The 19,330-nt window shown below is 39.0% G+C and overlaps 1 protein-coding gene across 3 annotated transcripts in view; it reads left to right on the forward strand.

The window, feature by feature from the left end:
• Positions 1–18,834, forward strand: part of FGL1 (fibrinogen like 1) — a 54,225-nt gene extending 35,391 nt beyond the window's left edge. For all 3 annotated transcript variants that reach the window (XM_007098973.3, XM_007098974.3, XM_007098975.3), the window contains exons 2-8: positions 295–374; positions 2,567–2,747; positions 10,009–10,168; positions 10,424–10,521; positions 13,776–13,864; positions 14,057–14,244; positions 18,470–18,834. In XM_007098973.3, the coding sequence (XP_007099035.1) occupies positions 303–374; positions 2,567–2,747; positions 10,009–10,168; positions 10,424–10,521; positions 13,776–13,864; positions 14,057–14,244; positions 18,470–18,629 (948 nt within the window). In that variant the 5' untranslated portion in view covers positions 295–302 and the 3' untranslated portion in view covers positions 18,630–18,834. The remainder of the gene's footprint in view (positions 1–294; positions 375–2,566; positions 2,748–10,008; positions 10,169–10,423; positions 10,522–13,775; positions 13,865–14,056; positions 14,245–18,469) is intronic.
• Positions 18,835–19,330: the final 496 nt, after the last annotated feature.

Genomic DNA, 19,330 nt, shown 5'->3' on the forward strand with positions numbered 1-19,330 from the left:
CCCATGAACCGTGAGATCATGACCTGAGCCAAAGTCAGACGCTTAACCATTGGAGCCATCCAGGCGCCCCTTCTCTGTTCCTGAAGTTGAACAGGTTCGATCCTATTTGAGGTCACAGAGAGCATCATTCTGTGTGAGGGAGGCATGGGGAAGTCCAGGAGAATTTCCTTGAAGACTCTTAGATTAGAGACGGCGTGGCACCAGCATCCTGGATTGCCTCTGGTCTGAATGCAACTCTGGTCTCATGAAAAACTCACAGTAAATAAGTTAATGAAATTTCTTTTGTTCTTGCAGTCGTTTCGATGGAGAAAATGGCAAAGATGTTCAGTTTTCTGCTTGTCACCACTGCTCTGGTAATGGGCAGGAATTGCTGGGTAAGCTCATTTACTGATGTTTCTAGAATGCCTGCTCTGACCTGGATTTTCTCTTATTTTGCAGAAAACCTATAGTAATTTGTCACTGAAAAAAAATAACTAAGGGGGGGAAAATTAAAAGGGTTTGTGGAAGCACCTGCCACGTAATAGGCACTTACCAAGTGCTTTCAAATTTTTTCTTAAAGTCAAAACCAGTATTTGCCATAAACAAGTAAAATCTTTTGGAGTTACTGGGGTTACTTGGGTAGTTAATGTTAGAAGTTTAAAACTATCCATAGTAATTAAATTTGACCCGTGGCTTTCCCAAAGTTGAGCCTTCCAATACTGAACACTGTTAGTATAAACTAAACTATCTGACAGTAATTACAATGAACTCATGCCTTCCTCCACTCATAAGTAAAAGGGAGGAAACATTCATTTACTCGACATTCTGGGAGAGAGAAAACTCGTAAATGTTAAATAAACTCACTAAGACCATGTATGTAGGCTCATGAAGATCGAAGATACTTGCCTTGTACTTTTAAATTGCATGCTGCACTGTACTTAACAATATCACAGCCAATTTCCACCTATCGGAAAGCAGCACAGGATTCCAGATACCATCCAGTGTTCTTGCTGTTTAGTTTTTAGACTGGTGGGAGTCAGGGAGCTAAGTAAATAATTCTTTCAGAGTGGCTAAATCAAGGAGTGTTGAGGAGAGAGTACCACAAGCAAATAAGAAATGGTCCTAGAGCAATAGCTAGGAGACATTCAGTGACTTAGACTTGAAACTGGGAGAAGACCTGTACCAACAATTCTCCATACTCTTGCTGTGTGACTTCCAGTTTTGAGGTTGAATCTCTGTGTTTCCAGTATAGGCCTTCATAGGAAGGGAATGTACCTCTTTGTCCCAAATAGAGTGTCCAGCTGTGCTATTCTGACCAGCTAGCAGAGTGCCTGGAACATGGTGGGTCCTCCTAATTACGGAAGGGCATAAGGCAGTACATAAAGTCAGGAACCGAGAGGCAATTGTAAATTGGGAAATACATCTGATGGCTGTCTTAGGCAATAACGTGTATAAAGGTAGTAGTGTAAGGTAATTACACATGAAAATTCATAATTTCTCAAAAGTAAACATTTACACTCTTCGCAGGAGATCATGACATAAGTTGCAAATGGAGATGTCAAGGTAAGAGTGGAAAATGGGAAAAAAATTGTTTTTTGTCCTTTTCTCCCCACTATACCTCTAGTAACTCTTCCAGCCTTGAGTATCCAAGAGCCTTTATTGCAGCTTCTTGGCCTCAGTACCTCTTCCAGGAGACCCACCTATGCAGCTCACCTTCCCAATTAATCCCCACCACCACCACCCCCCGCCACCCACAACATTTGCTTTCTCTTTGGAGCGTTCTCAGATGCCAGTTTAGAAAGGAGCTGATTAATTCATGCACAGGCAATATTCTTGAGGTTTTTGCCCTTAGATAGGTTTTGCCTATCTCTAAGAAGATAAATGACTTAACTGGAAAACTCAGGCTCCTCCCATCCCTGTCTGAAATAATTGAAAGAAAAACAAAAAAGCAAAAGTTAAAGTGTCTTCAGTAGAATTTCCAGTCACAGGTAAATGGGTGACACACTCAGGGATATGAGGGTCTAAATTAGTATCCTCTTATAAAGGTGACCACGTGTCATCAGATTATAAGTATTCAATTAAATTTTTAAAACATTAATACCAAAAGGTCATTCAAAAGCCCTGTTTATTTTAGAGACTGACACACTAGCAATGCACAACGATGCTGTCAAGAAAGCATTTTTGCTTTCTTGTCATGTAGAAACTGAGAGCAGGGATCTCGAACTGGATTTGAATCCTGATCCCTCCTACCTGCTGGAAATTCCTGGGCAAGTTTCCTCACCAGGATGGAGCCAATTCCTCCCTCCTGGAATCATTATGAGGATAAAATAAGATGAGTCTAAAGCTCTTTGTGTAGTCATTCAGATTAATTCATATTAATATATAATTTCTAGCTCAAGCACTGTACTATAGTCATAATTACATATTCTTCATATAACAAATAGTATCAAATAGCATCAGTTTCATACCATGTTCTGGGTAGAATAATATTCTGAAATGGGAGCTGGGGACAAAGTTGAATCACTAATTTGTCCAACTTGTTAGGCATTTATTTCCCAGTGAGAATGAGATTCACATTCCTTTGCAGGCTCTAGAGAACTGTCTCCGGGAGCAAGCACGACTCAGAGCCCAGGTGCACCTGCTCGAGACCCGGGTCAAACAGCAACAGGTCAAGATCACCCGGCTTTTGCATGAGAACGAAATCCAGTTCCTCGATAAAGGAGAGGAGAATATTGTCATTGACCTTGGAGGCAAAAGGCAATATGCAGGTCAGAACCTATTTTTCTTAAGTGTGTCAGTAACTTATGACCCACACCCCTGTGCAATGGTGGTGCTCATTATTTGGTCACTTCAGGTTTTGCTAAAGAGCTTTTCCTATTCTAATAACAAGCAGCATGAACATTATACCAAATGTGAATTTGGTATAAATTTAAATAATTTTTTAAATTTTTTTAAAATGTTTTTATTTATATTTGAGACAGAGCATGAGCGGGGAAGGGGCAGAGAGAGAGGGAGACACAGAATCTGAAGCAGGCTTTAGGCTCTGAGCTGTCAGCACAGAGCCCGACACGGGGCTCGAACTCACACACTGTGAGATCGTGACCTGAGCTGAAGTCGACGCTTAACCGACTGAGCCACCCAGGCACCCCGGTATAAATTTAATTTTATCCTTTTCTCTCTCTTATCTCTGAGGGGATATTTAATGTCAATGCTAAATATCTTAGAATTTCTGTAGTTTAAAGAGAGATCAAAGACAAGAGATTGTTTACATATGGTGTGCAAATGACATATCTGAAAAATTTTACAGTTTTGTTTTTGTGTAGCATTTCTCGTTACATTTATACAGTTTTCCCTTCTGAGTCCCTTATGTGCCTTAGGGTAGTAAATGAGGTAATAGAATAAAAGGGCAGAGAAAGAAAAAGGGATCACAATTATTTAGGGAAATACAAGGGTTGTTTTTATGTGCATATTTTACGGTTTGATAATTTTCCTTTCGATTAGGTCATTGTTTCCACCCAGAAACTTAATGATCTTAAACTGTCAACACATTCACTGCACATATCGTTATTCTTTATAGAGAACTATTCATTTGCCTTCCTCCAGGCATCTTTTAAAGTAAACAAACCATAGTTGTCAGTAAGGAGGATGCCATTTACAGCACTTTGTTTATATGTCTGCTCTAGCTACTGGGATGATGTATTATAATTTCTTTGTTCATGAGTCTATCCTGATCAATTGAGCAGGCACTTCATTAGGAATGATGTCTCATCATTCTTTCTTCCCTGTTGCCCATTAGAGTACCTGGAAAATAACAGAGCCTCACATTTATGAATGAAAGCAAGGTAGTACAGAAAGATAGGAATAGCTAAATAAGCAAATATAAGTTGGAAAATATATCTGACTGTAATTGAAAAACTACAGAGGCTAAAGAGATTCCAGGCTGACAGAATAAAGACATCTTTATTTTGTGTTTCTAAATATACTCATCAGTGAAGCATATAAGAATTATGAGAATTTTAGAAACTATGCTTCAATGAAATGTTCCCTTTTTCTTTCTTTACCAAGAACCTAATCTCTTTCTGGTCAGACATTTGCCCAGGGCTCCTGACACTCTGTTGTCCAGTCACTTGATCCCTTACCCTTGATTCTTGGAATCCAACTGCTTTTCCCCCTTTCCGGATCAGACAGAGGCCTGTGGTAGAGGGAATGGATGTAGGGTGATGATGGCTCATGGCTCGGCGGCATGGAACAAAAAGGAACCAAAGACAGCTCGGATAAAAATAGGCTTGGGAAACAAAGAGACTGTCTGAAGCAATCTCAGGGCAAAGAACAGGAACTAGAACCTCAGAAGACATCAGTGAAAGAAGGCTCAGGAGAGCAATTGAACAAGAAGTATAATCAGTTGACATTTCTTGAAGACGGTGATTCTCAGCCAGGTCTACAGATAGAATCACCTGGTGACTGTTAAAATGCTGACGCCTATGAAGAACTGTGGAGGGTCTGAGGTTTTACTCCATTTGCAACCTAAAGAGTTAGCCTGCCTCGGTTTCACAGGTGTTGGCAGAAGATAAGAGACTCCTGGGTCCGAGACAAGAACTTCATGTTTGTACCAATATCCCTTGATTGCAAATACTAAGGAAGCAATGTGGAGAATGTGCAGGCAGTGGGCTGTGTCCAGGTGAGGAACCCTGAGTTTAGTAAATCTCAATCTTTTATAATGGGTTACAAGCAAATCTGCCCAGTCTTTTCTCCTTTGCAAGAGAGTTATTTCTATGAAAGTGGGAAGAAACTAACCTGCCATCTGCTCTAGAGGGAGACACTGTCTCTATCTTATAAGGCTGTTTACTATACAAAGATCCCTGAAAAAAATAGTCCAGAACATATACTCTGCTTGCAAAATATGCAGGAAGGCAATTGACCCATGGGAAACTGTCTACAAATAGTGTCCAGGTTCCACTCCAGACCAATTAAATGAGAATCCCTACAAGACTGCAAAGGATTTGTGCTTTTGCTGATGGGTGTGGATGAGATTGTTCAAGACCAGAATCAGGTCAGGCTTCTCCCCACATTTCTTCCCACAGGCTGAGGAGGACCGAGATTTCCTGGGGCCACCTAGTATAGAAGGCTTTACTTCTTTTCAGATAGGAGGTAAGGCATTGTAGCAATTGAATACCCTTTTCATTCGACGAATGTTGAGGCCTAATTGTAATGTGGTCATTTATCCACTCAGCAGGTTTCAGCTACCTATCCTGAGACTGTGGAAAATGTAAGAAACAGATGTCAGGGTTGGATCTCACTGGATTAATCAGGCCAATCATTGTTGATAACAAGGTTGATTCAGAGAAGGGAGTAACCAGAATGGCCAAAAAGCCATTTGACTGATGACTTTGTCTTATGGACTGAGTTGTGTGCACCCCCCATATGAGCTTCATATGTTGAAGCTCTAACCCCCAATGTCTATAATATGATTGTATTTGGAGATAGGGCCTTAAAAGAAGAGATTAAGTTAGAATGAGGCCATTAGAATGGGCCCTAATTCAGTCTGACTGGTGTCCTTATAAGAAGAGATGACGGCGGCACTGATGCACAGAGGAAAGATGATACGAGACTACAGCAAGAAGGCAGCCATCTGTAAGCCAAGGACAGAGGGTTCAGAAGAAACCAACGCTACTGGCACCTTATGTGATTCCAAAAGTAGGTACACAGCTGGTCACAAGGACAAGGAACTGATGGATGCAAGAGAAGCACCATTATTCCAAATTCCAAACTAAGCCCCAAACCCAGGAACTCTGAACAGGTTGTGAACACAGATTCAAGTGTTCAATAATGGCAGGAGGCAGGTGATTGGATGTTTGTTACTAGGACTGTGTATGAGAAAACTCAGTCGTGGGAAGACTCAGGCTTAGGAGCTGAAACTCCAATCCCTGTGTCAAGAAATGACAAGAAGTGGGAGACAAGAAGTCACCAAGGAGTAAGGCAGAAATCAGTTACTAGAAAATGAAAATACCAAGATCAGAGGAGGCCTGACTGAATAAACAGGAATTGGATGGAAGAGTCATATGGTCAGGGTCTATACAAACCATTGTAGGGTGTGTGTGTGTGTGTGTGTGTGTGTGTGTGTGTGTGTGTGTGTGTGTCTGTCTGTCTTGTAACATTATAGCACATAAAATAAAATAGATGATAGACATTTTCTGGTTTGGGATATAACAGCTAAAAAAAAAAAAATCCAGGGGGGCACCTGGGTGGCTCAGTCAGTTGAATATCTGACTCTTGATTTTGGCTCAGGTCATGATCTCACAGTCGTGGGATCGAGCCCTGCATTGGGTTCAGCGTTGGTAGGAGCCTGCTTAAGATTGTCTCTCGTGCTGTCTTTCTACCCCCCTCCCCCACCTCAAAAAAACCCCCCAGAAGTTAGTAGAACTATGTAATATTCTTCATATATGATGAATACAGTATGAAATATATAGTTTAATTGTACTTTATTTTGTAGCATATAGACAAATAGTACTAAAGAGCCTGCCAAAGGCAAACCCTTGATAAATATATAATAACCATAAATTCCAAAAAGTATATATTTAACATAATATATAATATTGTATAAAATATATAAGAACTTGCTACCAAAGTTTATATTTTTGGTCTCCTTAAATTAAAAATATCAAATGTTCATTGGGGTTCCTGGGTGGCTCAGTCAGTTAACTGTCTGACTTTTGATTTTGACTCAGGTCATAACCTCACAGTTCGTGAGTTCAAGCCCCACATCAGGCTCCACACTGACAGTATGGAGCCTGCTTGGTATTTTCTCTCTCCTCCTCTTTCCCTGCCCCTCCCCTGCTTGTGTGTGTTATCTCTCTATCTTAAAATAAACAAATATACTTAAAAAAATTAAATATTCGTGTACACCATCTGTAGAAATATAAATTTCTTCTTATTTACAAGTTACTATTTTATTACTAATTTGTTTTCTGAATTCTAATTCATCTCATGGTCAAAAACACATAATTGCTTATAAACTAGCAATTTGTGCAGATAATGCACAAATCATGCGATTTTATACAACATATAATTAAATGTATCTTATTTTGAAGTTTTTGGCTGCTATTAAATCATGTACTTAAATTAAAAGATACCAAATTCACATTAATTGGTGATAATTACCACAGCCCGTGGCATCACATCTGTTCAGCCAACAAGACCACTGGTTTAGCCAGATCCCCTCCTGCAAGGCCTTCAATCTTTACAAGACAGTCACTTGAGGCATGTGTAGTGATTAAGGTGTTGCCTCTGAAGCCTGGTTTGAAAGTCCAGCTGCCCATCTTGGTAGCTGTAGCCTTTGGGCAAGTTACCTAATCTTTATATCCTTCATTTTCCTCATCTGTAAAATGGGAATGATAAGAATGGTTCTTTGTCGTAAAGATTCAGAGTTAACACATGTAACATGATTACAGTAGCATTTCATACAAAAGAGGTGCTCAGTGAATGTCAGCTATCTATCCACATTGTTATATACTCTCTCCCTTGTTTTCAGAGGAGAGAGCCTACCCACCCTACCCTGGAGAGAGCCTACCCACCCTACCCTTCAAGAATCCTGCCCTCTCCAAGGAACCAGCATCCTTTCTTCTTGTTTCCTTTCTAATGTCACGGGGCAGGTGGGGAAAAAGAATGGCTACAGCAGGGCTAGTTCTAGCATTTCCCAGCATGCCTTTGGGGGCAGCTGAGCTCATGTTGGCCTTTCTTTGAATTTAGAGTGTGGGGTACTTAGTGCCTTCGGACTTCAGCTTTGAGCTCAGCCACCATTGTGGGACAAAAGGGAAAAGTCCATTTGGCAAGCTGTCGTGTCACTTTGTGAAGCTTAAACATTCAGAAGCCTTCCAACATGGCTTGCTTTCTGCATGATCAGAGAAAGCGTTCACCTCTTCCAGTTTGGCACAGTGTTTGTCAGAGGGCAGGCAACCCTGGCCTCACTCTAGTATTATGTAAGCATCCAAAAATCCCCCTCTTTTTTTTTTTTTTTTTTAAGTCCCAGGAACATGGAGCTTTCCGATCCTGCCCTTGCCTGCGTATTATCTGGGGAGTTGAGTGGGTCAAAACATTTTGAAAATCATAGTTTCAAATATCTAGTTAATGTTTTATACCCTACATTGTTTGAACTTCCTGCTGTGGAGGTGCAAGTCCCATTTTCACATTTCCCCAAGGCAGCCTCCTTATTTCTAACTTCTTTCATATGAGCAATTTTGCTACTCATGCTTCTTTGAGGTTTTTTAATTTGTTGGGTATTTTTTGTTTTTGATTTTTTTTTTTAAGTTGAAAGCTTTGCTCTGGATCTAAGTTATGTTTGGATTTTTCCTCTGGGAAGAAGGACACATTTTTAAAAACACAAACTTGCAGTTGGCATAAAATAGAAACAAATAGAAAATGTTGGCTCCACATGCAATATTCACAAAGTTTTCCAGAGGCAAATGCTATAGCTAATCATTTCCATATTTGCCTGGAAAACAGCCTGAATCTTTGGAGTCTTTACTATTCAGCTCTTTGGTAGGAGATTACATGTAAGCAAAGAGCTCTATCCTTAACAGGGTTAAAATCTGCTTACTTTAATGAAAAGTGTTGTACAATCTACTTGACCACAGAATGTAAGCTTTTGAGCAACATTGAACTAATTTTAGGTGATGTTTTTCTTCTTGTTTAATTGCCAGAAAAGGACCTCTTTCTCTCTCTTTCTCTTTTTTTTTAAGAATCCAACACGCACAAAGAATGTGCTTCTGAATCTCAGATATAAATATACGAATATAGCCTAAATCATCACAAAGATGAACATCTCACCACAGCAGTAGTATATGATTGGTCTTAACCTGGTGAGGGCTTCAGAAAGTGACAAAGGGTCTTTATTTTCTTGTCTAATTCCTACTGCCCATTCCATCTTTTTGGCATGCAGTATATCTCACTTGTAACAAAATGGATTTGTGACAATTTGGCATCAAAACAACGAAAAAGAAGAAAGAACTTTAAAATATGCTAGCAGAATGGAATTATCCAATCAGGAAAAGAAAAGAAAAGGTTGTTTTTTTAAAGGAAGGAAATTAACAAAATGCTAAGGGTAAAATGTGAAAGTCAGCTATAATTTAAGTTATAGTGTTTTTACTCAAAACTCTGCAACTAAGTATTCTTGAGACGATCTCTTGACGGTGGCCACCTACTTCAACCACCCCTTACACAGCTTCCTGGATGTTGAACCTGTAGTGAGGTCCATACTGCCAAATTCTCTAAAAGTGTGTACAAATCAGCCTAGATGAGACCCAGTGGATGTTAATTTATTCTACCTTCAAGTAGTTTAAGAAATAGATACTACTTTTCGGCGACAGACTGGTAGTTATGTTTGCTTCAAAGGTCAAAGAAATATCCTGGCAAAAAGAATGTGGGGATAAAAGGAATAGCAGAAGCTTGCGATTTTTAGCAAAAGCACCTAAGAATGCATGGACTGTTGGAAATTTCAGTGGGCTACTAAAAAATCTGCTGAAACTGGGAAGTTATAAGAATCTAACAAGAAGATTACTACTTTGAATTCATCTCCAATGTTCAGGATGATTTATAATGCTGTAAGTCAAGATAACCCATATTATATTATTTGCTCGAGGTTCTATTTCTACTTTAATTTAGCTTCATAGGAGAGATAAGTTCTCTTATTCTGTCATTTAAGGCTATAAGTTCCACTTAAATATGCTATGATCTATTGAACATATATAATTTTTTAAGTGTTTGCACAAAAATCAGAAATGAGAAACCAAATCCCTGTTTTATTTCTTTTTTATTTTCATGATCATGTCAAGGAGATAAAATTAAATACTAGAAAAGGAAATAAGACTTTCCTAATATCTACTGGAAGATATACAAGATGCAATTTTAAAAAGCTGATTATCTACACCATGTGTTTATCTATCTCCATTGGTATTGAGTAATCTTATCCAGAGGCTCCTATGGGGGAAAAAAAAGGCATATAACAAATGTTACATTACCTTGTTTTGCAAACAGACTGTTCGGAGATTTTTAATGATGGGTATAAGCGCAGTGGATTTTACAAAATCAAACCTCTCCAGAGCCCAACAGAATTCTCTGTTTACTGTGACATGTCTGATGGAGGAGGATGGACTGTAATTCAGAGACGATCTGATGGCAGTGAGAACTTTAACAGGTGTGCTAATTATGATGCAAGGATTTATTTGGAGTAGCATGTGTGAGATTTGTAACAAGTAAAGCGTTTTTATTATATCCTGAGGTCTATAATTAGAATTTCACTCTTTCCAAATAAGAATACTGAAAGTGCATTTGCTAATCAAAAAAAAATATTGGGGGGTGGGTAATTGGGGAGGGTGGTGGGCACCTTAGTTACTACTGCAAAGGTCCTTTTGGGTTCTGCTAAAATCAGCTTTCATTTCAAATTTTTTAGAGGCTGGAATGACTATGAAAATGGCTTTGGAAATTTTGTTCAAGAAAATGGTGAATATTGGCTGGGTAATAAAAATATTCACTTACTGACCACACAAGGTAAGGTTTGTCTGATATCAAATTCACTTGAAGTATAGTTAAAACACACACACACACACACACACACACACACACACACGCACACACACACACACACACACTAAAGGGGCACCTGGGTGGCTCAGTCAGTTGAGCTTCAGACTTTGACTCAGGTCATGATTTCATGGTTCGTGGGTTTGAACCCCACTTTATGCTTTGTACTGTGACAGCTCAGAGCCTGGAGCCTGCTTCAGATTCTCTGTCTCCCTCTGTCTCTGCCCTTCCCTGCCCCCATCCCCTCCTCTCTCAAAAATAAATAAGCATTAAAAATAAAAATAAAAAACACGTTAAAATGTTTTCTACTAAACCATAGGCAATGGAATGAATTCAGTAAGTGCTGTGTTTTGCAGATGCCAATGATCCCTTTCGAGCAACAATCCCCTTTATAAAATGTGGCCACTTAAAACTAGGACTAGAGGCAATGAAACTAGATCTGGGCTGAGGTGGGAGAGTTCTCATCTATTTATTTTCAATTTATGGAAAGGAAATGTAGTGTCCTAATCCTTCTTTTTTTAATGCCTCAAATTCCTCAAAATAGCCATACTGGGTCAACTATCTATTGCCATAATAAGTGTGTAACAAGCTACTTCAAGATTTGTTGACTTAAAGCCACACTCATGTATTATTCCTCACAAATCTACAAGTTGGCTGAGCGGTTTTGCTCATCAGGTCTGTGTTCTGCTGATCTTGGCTGGGCTTGCTCATGGGTGTGTGACCAGCTTCCGGGTCTGCTGGGAATTTAAGGGGGAAAGAAGTAGACTCAGTGGAAGGAGTTAAAAGTCGCATTGCAAACGTTGAGGCAAAGAATTGGGCACTTGGGGCTGTTTTATACAAATACCCTAATAAATATCCTGTCTCCATCCCCATCAACTTTTAATTTGAAAAATTTCAAAGATACAGCAAAACGGAAAGAAGATTCAACCTACCACCTGGATTCTACACTACCATTTGCTGGTTTTTTTTAAATTGTTTTCATTACATACCTATCCATCCATCAAGCCATTTTATTTTATTTTATTGATATATTTCAAATTGCAGACATCTATACATTTCCTGCTATGTACCAGTGCATGTGTATCTTCTCCTAGAGTTCAGTATTTGTCTAAAATATCATTTGATGAATTTTCTCAGCTTCTCTTTGCCATGTTCATTTACTCCAACTCATTGCCTTCCTTGCCTCAATTGTAAGTCTGAGATTGTAGTCAGCCCCATTCGGGTCTGATTTAGAATGTTTCATAAAAGGCAATTGTATTGCTTAACAAAGCATGCTATATCACACTGGCAATGCATTAAACATAAAAGCAAGGGTTTGCTTGTTTCATTCAAGTTAGGGAAAGTGACTGGTGTTTTTATATCCACAATTCATAAGTATAATTATAGGGATATAATTATAATTATAGGGATCTTTGAGACACTATAGAAGATGAATAATCCTAGAACCCTGCTTGTCCTTCTTGTGATCAATGCTATCTAAATTTATATAAGATTTCCCTTCCCTCAGTGTATTTATTTTATTTTATTTTGAGTATTTTATGATATATATAACATTTATCATAGTGCCTTTTTTGCACATTAATATTTATCGGGTTTCCTATCGAAACTATGAAAACTCCACGAAGTAACCCTTAGCTCCTTGCAAATATACAAAGTTCAAATTAGTTGTTAAATTATTATTAAATGCTCATTCGCCCAGATGCACTTTGCCAACACATCTGCTTCCCTTTCGTGTTTTAATGGGTACTCGGGCTGCTACTGTCATGACAGCAAAAATGTATTTATCAGTTCTAGGTTTCACAACCACATATCACATCATCCCAAGAAAAGCATGCCTTTGTCCCTGCATTCTTTAATTGTGAGCGTACCTAAGGCTAGTGAATTTCCCCTGAAAATAGCTTTATCTCCATTACATAAATTTTGACTTCAAGTGTTTGCAATAATATTAATTTAGGAACGGTCTATAATGGCCTTTTTATTTATTTATTGTCCATAAAGATATTTAGATGGTTACCTGAAACATTGAGACTGACTTTATACCTCTTCCATAATGCAAGGTATTTAACTTAGCCTGCCATACTGTTCTCATCCACTTCACAGTCTTGGCTCACATAACCATTACTGCCCTTCCATCAGATTAGAGGGGCCTCTTCCAAAATTCCACCTTAGAGAGCTCCATGGGGGGCAGGGCCTGTGGTACTAAAGCACCAAGGTCACTGGAAGTTTACACTCCTCCCACACTCAGTAAGGGGCAAGCTGGCATTTCCTGCCCAAACAACCCTGAGCTTGTTTCCAAAACCTGTTCATGCCTCTTCTTCATCTAGCCCCCTTGAGAAGATGGTGTTACTGGTGCGCACATCTCTGAGCCTGAGGGGAGGTAAAGCAACAACTTTTAGTGTGGGTGTAAACAGAGCTTGGATGTGCAGCCTAGAAAGTGCACAAAGTGGTCGAGGCCCTTTTTGTGTGCATGACTGAGACAGAGATAGGGATAGGAAGAGAGGAGGCCGACCACAGACAAGACCTGGGTGATGGGGCCAGAGGGTCTCTCTCCCTGGGCCTCCATGTTCTGGCTTGGATCCCAAGGAGACTAAGACTGTAAGTTCAAACCTGATCTTCTAGGTCATTGTGAAATTTTATTTATCGAAGTAGGAGGATAGAACATATATTATCTAACAGTTTGTTTGACTTATAATTTTCTGGTTCCTGACTCTTCAAAAAAAGAGGAAGAGTAATAACTGTGATTCACAAATGATGGGACAATGGAGAAAAGAAGATGGCTTGACGCGACCAACTAGTTATTATTTACTTTTAAGATTAACATTCTTACTGAAAGTAAGAAAAAGAGGATAAATGTTTAAACTTCTTAAAACTTCTCTTCTTTCATTGTTAGGCTTCTTAATGTATTAGCTAAATAATAACTTAGTTTCTGTTGTTCTTTGTCAAGTGAATTGTACTAGACTTGACCTATGATAAATCTAGTAGAAATTTTCCACCTTCAATATTATGTTCCTAGCTCTTTTCAAGCAAAATACACAATGAAATGTTCATGTTGTAAATACAATAGAGCCACTGTTTATTCTTTGAAAACGGAATGATAGCAGAAGGAAACAGTTTAAGTAAAATAGAGCTATGAATTATTTTTAAAATTCAATAAATCAATGTCATCTCACACCTCAAAAATATCCTATTAATTCTTGTTGTTGTTTTTTTTTTTTTTTCAGGAGACTACACTTTAAAAATTGACCTTGCAGATTTTGAAAAAAATAGCCGTTATGCACAGTATAAACTTTTTAAAGTTGGAGATGAAAAGGTAGTAAAATTTTCAAATAAGTAACATTATGAATTAATGTATAAAATATAAACCCTGAAGTCAGTGGAAACAAAAATACACGGTAGAACCTGTTTTTTGTTTATTAAATAAACATATTATTAACTAACATTAATTATTAAATTATCATATTACAGTGACAACTGATAGTGGAACTTGCCTCTTTGTCTTTAGAAATCCTATGAGTTGAATATCGGCGAATATTCTGGAACAGCTGGGGACTCCCTTACAGGGAATTTTAATCCTGAGGTGCAATGGTGGGCTAGTCACCAAAGAATGAAATTCAGCACACGGGACAGAGATAATGACAACTACGAAGGGAATTGTGCAGAAGAAGATCAGTCTGGCTGGTGGTTTAACAGGTTTGACATTTTATAAACACTATTGTAATGGCGTTGATGATATCTCACTGGTGGGCATTAATTATAACATGAGGTAATGTTGTCTTCTTTGTAGTACTGGTATTATTATGTAATCACACTTACTAGAATTCTTCAGTGATGAAGTATTTTTGAGGATTTGTTCATTGTGTGCATTAATAAAGCTTGAAAGGTGTTACAGAAATAAATCAAATTACTACTTCTGCAAAGATTGTTTGCAACCTGAACTATGGGTGAGTTATCACAAATAGTTGGCCACAGATTGACATGAAAGAATAGGGAGCATTTATCATAAGAGAAATATTTTCAGTGTTCTAATAACCAGTTTGGTCTTTACCTTCTCTTATCACGTGATGGCCATGTTATTTTTGTAAATTTTTCGATGTAATACTACTTTTAAATCACAGTGACTTCCACTGAGCTCCTCTCAGTGCAGAAACTTCCTCTACAGTATTCCTGACACTTAATTCCACCCTCTGGTTGAATACTTCAGTGTTACTTTATCAGCTAGCTCACTCTGGGTTTTTTTATTGTACTAAGTTTTTCCTTTTATTCATCTGAATTCTGCCTTCTTATACTTCATCAGATTTTCTTCTCAGTAGTTAAAGAGCAATTGTAATTCCTTTTCAACATAGTGCTGCAGGCAGTGGATGAGAAGACATTTATTGTATTCCTCAATATTTTCTCTCCTCTAGGCCAGATATGCTTGACTCATTGAACTGTTCTCCACCCAAGATGGTTTCCAGACAGCTCCCTTTGTTGTAATTACAAAGTTTAGGCAAGAATGGAAACTTCATACAGTCTCCCTTAAAAATAACCTGAAGCGTCTGCTGTCTGCAAAGCAGATGTGCCCCAACTGTTAGGCAGTGCATGAGTTTTGAACGTCTTCTTTTCTTGTTAGAAAACAAACACTACTTCAAAATGTCTGGACATTTAAATTTTCCATTATAGGGGCGCCTGGGTGGCTCAGTCGGTTAAGCGGCCGACTTCGGCTCAGGTCACGATCTCGCGGTCCGTGAGTTCGAGCCCCGCGTCGGGCTCTGGGCTGATGGCTCAGAGCCTGGAGCCTGCTTCCGATTCTGTGTCTCCCTCTCTCTCTGCCCCTCCCCCGTTCATGCTCTGTCTCTCTCTGTCTCAAAAATAAATAAAACGTTAAAAAAAAAATTTAAAAAAAAAAAATTTTCCATTATAGAATCTTTAGTGAGTATTCCTGGAGTGTCAGATTTTCCAAATTATTGAAGACTATTCATTTAAGTTCCAAATCCAAATTTTAACCTTTTTTTTTCTTACATAAGTACTTACAAAGCATTTTAGAATCCTGTCTTATGAAGTAGAGGTATATCAGGCATATGTTAACTTTCCTGAAAATCATGGGAGTCCTCCCTATGAGCATTTGGTGATTGCAGGGTGCTGGTTTTAGAGTTGTAGATTCTGCGGGGATACAGCTAGTTGTGGGTAGTGTGGTGGGTCAAGTTGAAACTCAGTGGTTGTAAAATCATTATTTTCTCTGGATTTTGCTTTTGTTTTTTACTTTGTGTCACTTTATAAAATTTTGGTCGCTTGTAAAGGAACTAGAGCACATACATCAGTGAGAGAGAACAGAGAAACAAAGGTATCATCCCTACTTAACAAACCAAAGGTGATGATAGTCTTTTCCCTAGTGGTTTTCTTGTTCTTTTAAAAGGCCATCTTTGTCACTCTCTCTTCCTCCTCCTTTTACTTCCCCTGTCCTTCTAAGTTAGCATTATGTAAAAATTATCAGCATCATATAAAACTGACACATAATTCACTAAGTTGCAAGTATCCCTTAATGTTTGATTTTGAACAGAAGTGCATATACAGAAAAACAATCATATCAGTTAATATTACCATGTACCTACCTAGTTGACTCGGCTTGGATTGCGTCTAAATGACAACTGGCACACATATTAACACAGGCAAATAAATAATTTACTTGACTTTCGATATCGGGGTTCAGAGATGACAAAGAAAGGTAGCTACTGAGCTGGAGCTGCCTAAGAACTCATCATTATCCGTGAAGTCAAATGAGATGATATGTCTGTAGAGGTGGAAAATCAGTAAAGTTAGAGAAAAAGTCAATTGTTCCAGAAGCTTGGTGCTACGTCTACAGGTCTCCTTTTCTTGTAGTTTGATCCTATCATTTTCTTCCTCCTTATCCTTTTTTTTTTTTTAATCCTATAGTTCTTCTAACTTACATGAAGTGTTGGCACTTCATAATTATTACTCACTTACAAAACGTTCTTTCTCCACATGGCAAAGCGGTCACTGAGCGTTGATGTGTTCTCCGCTCTGCATTTGCAAATGCATTCACCAACAGAGCCCCAACCATCTCCCAGTGTGGTTGCAAGTCCTGTTCCAGAAACTGAAAGATGCTGGACAATTGGTCTCAGAATAGCTAAGATGTGGGGCACCTGGCTGGCTTAGTCAGAGCATGTGACTTTTAATCTCAGGGTCGTGAGTTTGAGCCTCACATTGGGTGTGGAGCCTACTTTAAAAAATAAAAAGAGGGGTGCCTGGGTGGCTCTGTTGGTTAAGCGTCCAACTCTTTTTTTAAAACCATTTTTTTTTACACTTTTTTTTTTTAACATTTATTTATTTTTTGAGACAGAGAGAGACAGAGCATGAACGGGGGAGGGACAGAGAGAGAGGGAGACACAATCGGAAGCAGGCTCCAGGCTCTGAGCCATCAGCCCAGAGCCTGACTCGGGGCTGAAACTCACGGACCGGGAGATCGTGACCTGAGCTGAAGTCGGACACTCAACCGACTGAGCCACCCAGGCGCCCCAAGCGTCCAACTCTTGATTTTGGCTCCGGTCATGATCTCGTGGTGCGTGAGCTCAAGCCCTACATCAGGCTCAGTGCTGACAGCACAGATGTCTCTAGGAAAACAGAGATGGGCCAAAATATATATTCCAGAGGCTAAGTTTGTTATCTTCTTTTCTAACATTACCTTTCAGGTAGTTTTAAAAACACAGTAGGCTTTGACATTTGCAGAATCAGCATACATAGTTTCAGATTTAAATTAGGAGATTGTCAGGATGGTCGGCAGGAGCAAATCACTAAGCTGGTAAGTGGACCGAGCCAACCATTCAGCATCTATGGGTAAATTATATGCTTTTTTGATTCAACAGTTTGGGTCCTTTCCATAGAGTTTTCAGAACCGTCCCTTGCAAATGTTCTCCTTATACCCTAATGTCTGCCATCGTTTTGTTGGTTAATCAATAAAGAAATATGTAGTGACTCATTGCTAACAGTACACAGAAAATTATCACATACGCCTAGCTATCCATATCAGGGACAAAATTTACAGATTTTAAAGGAGGAAGTGCGACATTTTTAAAATGTATGATTAGCTAACCCACTTATCTAGATTGGAAAAAGAGAGGCTAAAAAATTAACTCCGCAACTTGGACAAATGATTATGGGTCAATTGCTGGGAAAACTTTAAGTGGTGGTTTAGGTTTTGTTTGCTCACCCTTGAGGTTAAAATAATGGATATGTTGGCAATTTTTAAAAGAGGGGGGAGGGAGTCTGCAGCACGAAAGCTAAATCTTGGCAGCGGAAAGGTGAACACGTAAGTGCAAATTATCCAGGGAAGCTGGTTACAAGGCGCCATGCCACACCCTGTTTCCTTAAATCATACCACTCTTGCAAAGGCCAAAGGTTACAAGGTCATGTTTTCGTTTGCTTGCTTTTTTGTTTAAAAGCTATTAAGACCAGAAATGCTTCTTTTACAGTACACGACAGGTGACCTGGGCTATATCCTGAGTTTTGTTAGGGCACACAAACCCATCAGTTAAACCCATCTGCTGTAGAAATCTCCCGCCTTCTGGAAACTAATAAACATTCCCTTGTTGGGGCGCCTGGGTGGCTCAGTCTTTTGAGCATCTGACTTTGGCTCAGGCCATGATCTTGTTCGGGTTCGTGAGTTTGGGCCCGCATCGCGCTCACTGCTGCCGACACAGAGCCTGCTTGGGGTCTCGTGTTCCCCTCTCTCTCTGGCCCTCACTTGCGCGCGCTCTCTCTCTCTCTCTCGAAAATAAATAAAACCTTAAAAGTACATAAATAGATAGATACTCCCTTGTCTGAAAAATGGCAGAAATCATAGTCAAACGCTTTTATCGAAAAGGCTTAGGAAGGAGCTTTCTAGTCTGATTGTTTTGTGTTTATTTTCTCTTCCCACTAGGTGTCACTCTGCAAACCTGAATGGCTTGTACCACAAGGGCTCCTACGCTGCTAAAACAGACAATGGGGTTGTGTGGCACACCTGGCATGGATGGTGGTATTCTCTCAAGTCTGTGGTTATGAAAATTAGGCCACATGATTTTATTCCAAATATTGTTTGATTTTCCCTGCTGGGCTTTCTTTCTGCAATTCGTCTCGCTTTAGAGTGCTTTGAAAAATTGGACCTCTGAACGTATACATACACACGTAGATGGCAACTGTTACGTGTGCTACTTTTCATTCCTACCGACCTTTATTACTTATTGCGCTTTCGGCACAGCAAATACGTGAGTCCTTCAAATAAATACAGATTATTGAATTCCTGCATGCAGAAGTTTACGATAAGCGCTTACGCTAAACAAAAAATACAACAGTGCAGAAAACGTACCATGTTTAGGCAATAACACGAGCATAAGTACATAATAAATTAAGTATGAACGCTGTTGAAAAACACATGAAAAAAACAATAAAAAATTAGGACGTGAATTCAAGTCTCTGCTACCGAGCTGGAACTCGGAGACACAATTTAGGATCTCAATCGCTATATGACAGTATCCTGTATTTTTAAGCTGTTGGTATAGGTTAAACACTTCTTTCAGAAGCCACATTTTAATTCTTATACCAATCCTGTGAGGTATTATCATCCCCATGTAACACACCTGGAAGTTTGTGGCTCTGAGATTTTGTGACTGCTCAAAGTTACAAAGCTAATACGTACAAGGACTCAAATTCGAATTCAGATACCAATTCCGATATGAAATCCAATGTTTTGCTACCATGCTAGGGCTTTTTTTTTTTTTTTAATGTTTACTTATTTTTGAGA

This window comes from Panthera tigris, chromosome B1 (genome assembly GCF_018350195.1).
Source record: "Panthera tigris isolate Pti1 chromosome B1, P.tigris_Pti1_mat1.1, whole genome shotgun sequence".
Taxonomy (NCBI): domain Eukaryota; kingdom Metazoa; phylum Chordata; class Mammalia; order Carnivora; family Felidae; genus Panthera; species Panthera tigris.